Raw genomic sequence first — 8689 nt, 5'->3', positions numbered from 1 at the left:
GCTGATGCCCACGCAACCACTTTATCAAACCATAATGTAATAAAAAAAATGGACATGGAAAAAAAGAAGGTCTTGAGTATACAGGTAATTCCTATTATACGCAGCAGCACTCAATGCCAGGCAGCAGCTGCAAAAGCCAATGCAATATTAGAGTCCATAGAAAGATACATGAAACCTATGACCCTATATAAATCCTATGCAAGCAAGGAGGCACTTCTGTATTAAGAGCAGGAAAACATTCCAAGTGTGGGGAAAGGAGGTTGTTTTGCTATATAAGAAAGGGTTCTTTTCAGTAAAAGCAGTTACACTTTGGAAAGCTCTGGTAGAGTTGTCATAATAACCAGTGTCTTCTTATCATTCTCTTAGGTTAAGAGTGAATTCTGATAGCGCATGCTCCCCCAGAAAACGCAGCGAGGGGAGCCCTATCCGAAAAATCAGCCCGTTCATGGAGGCGTCCAGAATTCCTTTCCCTATGGCTCATCCTGGTCCAAGGCTGCTAGGTCACGTTGAAAGGTAAGATGTGAAGACAGGAGTGATGTATGACACCGAGCACCCAAGCATGGTAGTGCCCGCTCATCACTAGTTACGAGTACAGAGCACCGGAGCATGGTAGTGCCCACTCATCACTAGTTACGAGTACTGAGCACCCGAGCATGGTAGTGCCCGCTCATCACTAGTTACCAGTACTGAACACCCGAGCATGGTAGTGCCCGCTCATCACTAGTTACGAGTACTGAACACCCGAGCATGGTAGTGCCCGCTCATCACTAGTTACGAGTACTGAACACCCGAGCATGGTAGTGCCCACTCATCACTAGTTACCAGTACTGGGCACCCGAGCATGGTAGTGCCCGCTCATCACTAGTTACCAGTACTGAACACCCGAGTATGGTAGTGCCCGCTCATCACTAGTTAAAAGTACCGAGCACCTGAGCATGGTAGTGCCCGCTCATCACTAGTCACGAGTACTGAGCACCTGAGCATGGTAGTGCCCACTCATCACTAGTTACAAGTACCGAGCACCTGAGCATGGTAGTGCCCACTCATCACTAGTTACAAGTACCGAGCACCCGAGCATGGTAGTGCCCGCTCATCACTAGTCACGAGTACTGAGCACCTGAGCATGGTAGTGCCCACTCATCACTAGTTACAAGTACTGGGCACCCGAGCATGGTAGTGCCCGCTCATCACTAGTTAAAAGTACCGAGCACCCGAGCATGGTAGTGCCCGCTCATCACTAGTCACGAGTACTGAGCACCTGAGCATGGTAGTGCCCACTCATCACTAGTTACAAGTACCGAGCACCTGAGCATGGTAGTGCCCACTCATCACTAGTTACAAGTACCGAGCACCTGAGCATGGTAGTGCCCACTCATCACTAGTTACCAGTACTGGGCACCCGAGCATGGTAGTGCCCGCTCATCACTAGTTACCAGTACTGGGCACCCGAGCATGGTAGTGCCCGCTCATCACTAGTTACCAGTACTGGGCACCCGAGCATGGTAGTGCCCGCTCATCACTAGTTACGAGTACTGAGCACCCGAGCATGGTAGTGCCCGCTCATCACTAGTTACGAGTACTGAGCACCCGAGCATGGTAGTGCTCGCTCATCACTAGTTACAAGTACTGAGCATCTGAGCATGGTAGTGCCCGCTCATCACTAGTTACAAGTACTGAGCACCTGAGCATGGTAGTGCCCGCTCATCACTAGTTACGAGTACTGAGCACCCGAGCATGGTAGTGCCCGCTCATCACTAGTTACGAGTACTGAGCACCTGAGCATGGTAGTGCCCACTCATCACTAGTTACGAGTACTGAGCACCCGAGCATGGTAGTGCCTGCTCATAACTAGTTACGAGTACTGAGCACCTGAGCATGGTAGTGCCCGCTCATCACTAGTTATGAGTACTGAGCACCCGAGCATGGTAGTGCTCGCTCATCACTAGTTATCAGTACTGAGTACCCGAGCATGGTAGTGCCTGCTCATCACTAGTTACGAGTACAGAGCACCAGAGCATGGTAGTGCTCGCTCATCACTAGTTATGAGTACTGAGCACCCGAGCATGGTAGTGCCTGCTCATCACTAGTTACCAGTACTGAGCACCCGAGCATGGTAGAGCCCGCTCATCACTAGTTACGAGTACAGAGCACCAGAGCATGGTAGTGCTCGCTCATCACTAGTTATGAGTACTGAGCACCCGAGCATGGTAGTGCCTGCTCATCACTAGTTACCAGTACAGAGCACCCGAGCATGGTAGTGCCCGCTCATCACTAGTTACGAGTACAGAGCACCAGAGCATGGTAGTGCCCGCTCATCACTAGTTATGAGTACTGAGCACCCGAGCATGGTAGTGCCCGCTCATGACTAGTTACAAGTACAGAGCACCAGAGTATGGTAGAGCCCGCTCATCACTAATAATTATATTATTATTATATTTTTATAAAGGTGATTTTATTTTTGTTTTATCTTTTTTTTTTTTCGTTTTATAAGAACTCCGGGGGAGAGGAGGAACCACATGGACGGTATGCCTAAGGGATCATCTGCAATGAAAACCTGGCAAAGTGATCGTCAAGGCATAGAAGTCGATAAGGTCATTTTCCAAATTATTCTAATGTGGGTGGGGAACAAAAAAAGTGAAAATATACAAAGTGGAAGCTGACGGACCCTTGTGGTGTCATATGGATCCTAATCAGTATCTGTATCATTGTTTATACAATACTGCTGGATCTTGAATGTGTATTCATACACATCTAAGATATCATAGCTTAGAACGGGAAGTGTTGTCATAGGGTCAGTGGCAGTCTGTAACGTTAATCAATGACATATAGGTAGTTTTTGTGATCTTTTTGCCTATCCACTTGTCACGCTTTAGACGTGGCACATGTGTTCGGACCAATAGATGTCTGACGTGCAACAAAAACACACCACAAGGGGGACACCATAAATACAATAACAATGGTGGGCCATGGCACTAGTGAGAGGGTAGATTGGGCACCTCCTGCCCTTACCTGCCACTGTTCCCTGCACTCTTAGCCAGACCCTATAGAGGTTCCGCACCTGTCGCCGAGCATGAACCTGAAGCCCTGAAAGGACCCTACGATAGTCTTGGCTAGTGAGTGGGAAGGTAAGGATCACTAGACCCATCACTGCACTAATACAACACATAGGGTAGGGGAGACAACCAGGGGAATAACAACCAAAATGGAGAAGATACAAATCCACAGCAGCTCCTTCCACCAAGGTGGCCAGAGTACAAATGTTTTTTTATAATCAAGGATTGCTGGGTAAACCAACTATTTAAACACAATGGGGTGTCGCTACAAAGCAGCTGCCGCTGACAAGCACTGCTGGGAAACTGCTCACAGCAAAACTGACATTAACTCTTTAAGCACCAAGAAAAACAAAACAACATTTAAATGTAGAGTCCCAGAAAGGAGTGAGACATGACCGTGACACTATGTAGTCAGTCCTATATACTGGGGTGTAGCCAGGGGCTGGCTGGCACAATTTAGCCTGGGGGGCAATCACAAAGCAGTGGCCCTCAAGTTGCGGCAGCCCGCCATTGGACTGTTCATCTCTGGCCGCTGCTTTAAAGCAGCAGTGGTAACAGGCTTTATGAACAGGCTGGTGCATATATATATATATATATATATATATATATATATATACAGAACCGCGCTTACTGCGTACATAGATACTGCAAAAGAACCAAGATGACTACATACAGTAGATACGGGAACTGAAGCGAGCTTATTGGAGCAGAACCGCGATATGGGAGCAAAACCGAGCTTACTACAGACGAACACCGCTCCGCTCCATGCCCACAGACGCACACGGCTCCGCTCCATGCCCACAGATGCACACGGCTGCGCTCCATGCCCACAGACGCACAAGGCTCCGCTCCATGCCCACAGACTCACACGGCTGCGCTTCATGCCCACAGACGCACACGGCTGCGCTCCATGCCCACAGACGCACACGGCTCCGCTCCATGCCCACAGACGCACACGGCTCCGCTCCATGCCCAAAGACGCACACGGCTCCGCTCCATGCCCACAGACGCACACGGCTGCGCTCCATGCCCACAGACGCACACGGCTCCGCTCCATGCCCACAGACGCACAAGGCTCCGCTCCATGCCCACAGACGCACACGGCTCCGCTTCATGCCCACAGACGCACACGGCTCCGCTCCATGCCCACAGATGCACACGGCTGCGCTCCATGCCCACAGACGCACACGGCTTCGCTCCATGCCCACAGACGCACAAGGCTCCGCTCCATGCCCACAGACGCACAAGGCTCCGCTCCATGCCCACAGACGCACACGGCTCCGCTCCATGCCCACAGACGCACAAGGCTCCGCTCCATGCCCACAGACGCACACGGCTCCGCTCCATGCCCACAGACGCACACGGCTTCGCTCCATGCCCACAGACGCACACGGCTCCGCTCCATGCCCACAGACGCACACGGCTCCGCTCCATGCCCACAGACGCACAAGGCTCCGCTCCATGCCCACAGACGCACACCGCTCCGCTTCATTCAAATATAGACACACACGGCTGCGCTCCATGCCCACAGACGCACAAGGCTCCGCTCCATGCCCACAGACGCACACTGCTCCGCTTCATGCCCACAGACGCACACGGCTCCGCTCCATGCCCACAGACGCACACGGCTTCGCTCCATGCCCACAGACGCACAAGGCTCCGCTCCATGCCCACAGACGCACACCGCTCCGCTTCATTCAAATATAGACACACACAGCTTACATGCACATATACAAACACATTGCCCTACTGCAGCACCTACATACACAGCTCTAATACATGCACCTATTAAACACAACTGTTAAATACTGCACATATAAACACAGCATTACAAGCACATTTCCTTACACACACATTACCTCATGTTGCCGTTCCTGATCAGTGCAGACCAGGAGAGCAGACGCTGGGAGCTGCATGGAGGCTGCAGCAGCTACAGGACCTGCCGGGTCACGTGATCAGGCACATGACCTGATGTAAGTAATTTCAGGACCTTTCACCTGCTGCCGCTCCAACAGCCTCCGTTCATCTCCCGGTAGCTTCCTCCCCTGCACTTATCACATAGATAGGTGCAGAGCAGCAGGGGGGGGGCAGCTTTCGGTGAGCGGCCGGTTCTCCCTCCTTGCTTCTGGGCCCCATACACCAGTGAGGGCGCCCCTGGGTGTAGCTAATGATTGTTCAGAGGTGACACTCATACCTGGTGCCCAATGATTACAATGGGCTCCAGTCCAGATTTAGCCTTAGCGTCAAGTTCTGCATCTCATAGCCCGACGGGACACAAATATAGGCCTTCTATGAGCAGCAATAACTAATATTGCATTTCTGTCTCTCCTCTACATAACAGGTTGTGACAAAAAACATGGACAGTGTTTTCAAAGAGCTGTTGGGTAAAGCAGCGCAGAGACACGGAGCCTTAGAGGAAGCGAGCGAAACCACCAAAGCAGCGAAACCCCGGGAGACTAAACCTAATGCGCCAAGCGTGTTCGAGCCAGTACGGGGGAGCCCAGCGGGCAAAAAGGGACCTCAAGGAAGAACCGTATTCCGAAGATGAATTTTGGGGAACGAGAAGGAACGTAGAATCCATTCATTTCCACCTGCCTCGCTCCGCCTGGGCACAAATCAGTATTGCAGTGGAGGACAATAGAGGAAGGAAGGATGTGTGATAATATTTACATTTGCATTCGTTTCTATGTATCAGTCAATGCTACTGCCATAAACAAAGCACAGTTGTGCGAAGGTAATGGAGCTTCTCCCCCCCCCCACAAAAAAGAACCAGCATCCAACCAATTGGGAAGCACTGGGGGGATAGAGGATACTTATATAGACTGCGTTGGCTGCAGATAGCGGCATTGGCACTTATCCAAGTCAACAACGTTCATTTTTAACCCACTGGCATTTAGGTTTCCTGGCATCTAGACCGGATTCCTGATCCGTAGAATGATACCAGCAGGTTGGCACAAGCACAGCCAATAACACCACTAACGATCCCGCATCTTTTATACCGATAATACAATCAACCAGCATTAGACGTGTTAGGATGGTGGCATTTCTGGAGAGTCCGTCCACTTTTTAGCTTTCATGTTATAAAGGGGTCAATCCAACTTTACGCACAGTAGGAATGTAGTCACCTAATATGACTACACTGCGAATAGCACAGACGCCGACACCCAGCGTACAATATCAAAGAGATTCGTATAGATGTCACTAGGTGGCGCTAGATGCATCATTTTACATTCTCTGCTTTCTATTAGGCATCATTCGTTTGTCAGTTGAGTGAAATCTATTTAATAGTACTTTAAAGGGGACCAGTCACCCAGTAAAAGTAAGCAATTTTTTGCTTTTATTTTATTCTCTATGCTTCCCTGAGTATTCAGCTTTTTGTATTTTTAAAATCCACCATACGGTTCCAGAGATATGGGCCTTTTTATTGAGTGCAAATTTCCATTTGTCTTTCCAAATGAGGCGTGGCTCACTGGCTTCTATGGGGGCGTGTCTTTTGTGCTGCACTGTTACCCTGTGAGCCACGCCCCCTTAGTAAGGGACATAAACACTAAATAAAAAGGCCCATATCTCTGGAACCGTATGACGGATTTTAAAAAAACAAAAAAGAGAATAGTCAGGGGAGCGGCCGAAATAAAATAATAACATCTTTTGACCTAGTGATAGATCCTCTTTAATACCATTAAGTTGGTCCATAATGTAAAAATAATCATGGTTGTCAAATGGTTTAACTTTAAGTGTTATCCACCTACTTGTATTCCATGTGACCACTTTGTTTATAAATTCTGGTGGTGTTTGATGGTTTCGCATGCGCGGTACTGCTTACAGACTGCGCATGCGCGAGCCCAGCAATTGAGTTCACTATACTCTGCAGATGAAAATCTAAGGAGACTGTGTGGGATGTGGTGAGATGAGGAATTGTAGGCCATGGTGGCGCAGCGCACAACTCAGAGCACAATTCGGGATTTCTTCATGGAATTTCTCTTCGGGATATGAGATTTACTGAATAAAGTTCCTTCATTTCATAAGAAATTGGCCAATTTGGATCCTTGTCAGTCGGTGCCACCAATTTTAGAGCCTACTTTTGGGAAAACCCCTTTAATAGCCATGTTTATTGGAGTAGTGGATGGCAGGTTCCTCTCTTTAGAATTAAAGGGTTAAGGCAAGCTTATCAGGCAATGTGGAAAAACCCAGTATCATAATGGAGACCTATGGATGAGCTTGAAATAGCTGACAGGTTCCCTTTAAGACTATCAGTTTTCTTTAGTATTCAAATCAAAACAGAAAGTAAAACCATCCTTGTTGCCAATAACAACCAGTCTGTCTTGGCTTTCATTTATTAATCTGTTAAGGGAAAATGAAAGCTGAGAACTGATTGATTTACTATGGGCAACTAAGACAATTTTCATATATCTGCCCCAAGGAGGTGTAGCCCCAGTCACTTAAAAAATATTTGTCCCTTGTCATAAATATGTACTTTTGTACCTGATATTAATGCCGCTGTTCTCCTGAATCCGACGTTGTTTTTCTTTTTTCCCTGCGCCTCTCCGTTCTTGAGATATGGCCCTCTTTTCACTGTATATAAATCTAGTCTTTTTTTGGCCAAGTAGGTGTGGTCCCAAGTCTGGAGGGCAACGCCTAGTTGGCTAAACATTTTGATTTACGGTATATACAAGGGGCCATATCTCAGGAACAGAGAGGCGCAGGATCAAAAGAAAAACATCTCCGGATTCAGGAGAACAGCAGCTTTTACACGAGGCAAAGATAATTACATATTTATGGCGAGTGACAAGATCCCTTTAATTAAAAAGGTGCAAAACAGTCCATGGATGAGAGTGGAGATATTTGTATAAGAAAGCGGCCATGTTCTTGTAATATTAGACAACTCCTTTAAATTTTACAAAGAAACAACAAAGAGCCAGCACCAGTGTGCACTAAGGCATCAAATATTCCAAACTGCATTATAAAAATTTTTTTTTTTTTTTTTTTTTTTTGAGATTTTTGGCAAAAAATTGCAATTTCTTGAGCTGCTTCGCCACGTCACGGCAAATCTCATTTGAAGCAGTCCTACACTAAAATATTTTTATAAAATGTGCCATGCGGCCTCACATATAAATAGCAGAACTGCTCTCAGCAGCACTCACCTGGTCTATTGCAGTCCCGTACCCATGACTGAGTCATGGCTGTGGGCGGGACAGGTCCAAGCAAATGCTGCATGAAGTATATATATAGCCTGTGGACAAAGCCTGATGACCCAATGTGAACAGTCACCAAACGCCAAAATCTATACAGATGGAATACATCCCAAATTGGGGTGCATAGCAAGGTGGAGGTCAACCACCGACCAATTCAACAAAGAAACAACAAAGAGCCAGCACCAGTGTGCACTAAGGCATCAAATATTCCAAACTGCATTATAAAAATTTTTTTTTTTTTTTTTTTTTTTTGAGATTTTTGGCAAAAAATTGCAATTTCTTGAGCTGCTTCGCCACGTCACGGCAAATCTCATTTGAAGCAGTCCTACACTAAAATATTTTTATAAAATGTGCCATGCGGCCTCACATATAAATAGCAGAACTGCTCTCAGCAGCACTCACCTGGTCTATTGCAGTCCCGTACCCATGACTGAGTCATGGCTG

At 47.7% G+C, this 8689-nt stretch overlaps 1 protein-coding gene across 2 annotated transcripts in view; it reads left to right on the top strand.

The window, feature by feature from the left end:
* ARHGAP4 (Rho GTPase activating protein 4) overlaps positions 1-7754 on the top strand; it is a 114838-nt gene extending 107084 nt beyond the window's left edge. For both annotated transcript variants that reach the window (XM_075324182.1, XM_075324181.1), the window contains exons 21-23: positions 367-513; positions 2492-2591; positions 5395-7754. In XM_075324182.1, coding sequence (XP_075180297.1) covers positions 367-513; positions 2492-2591; positions 5395-5601 — 454 coding nt within the window. In that variant the 3' untranslated portion in view covers positions 5602-7754. The remainder of the gene's footprint in view (positions 1-366; positions 514-2491; positions 2592-5394) is intronic.
* The last annotated feature ends 935 nt before the right edge of the window (positions 7755-8689 follow it).

This window comes from Anomaloglossus baeobatrachus, chromosome 9, assembly GCF_048569485.1.
Source record: "Anomaloglossus baeobatrachus isolate aAnoBae1 chromosome 9, aAnoBae1.hap1, whole genome shotgun sequence".
NCBI lineage: Eukaryota > Metazoa > Chordata > Amphibia > Anura > Aromobatidae > Anomaloglossus > Anomaloglossus baeobatrachus.
The sequence above is the reverse complement of the archived record's forward strand: the minus strand, read 5'-3'. Positions and strand labels throughout refer to the sequence as shown.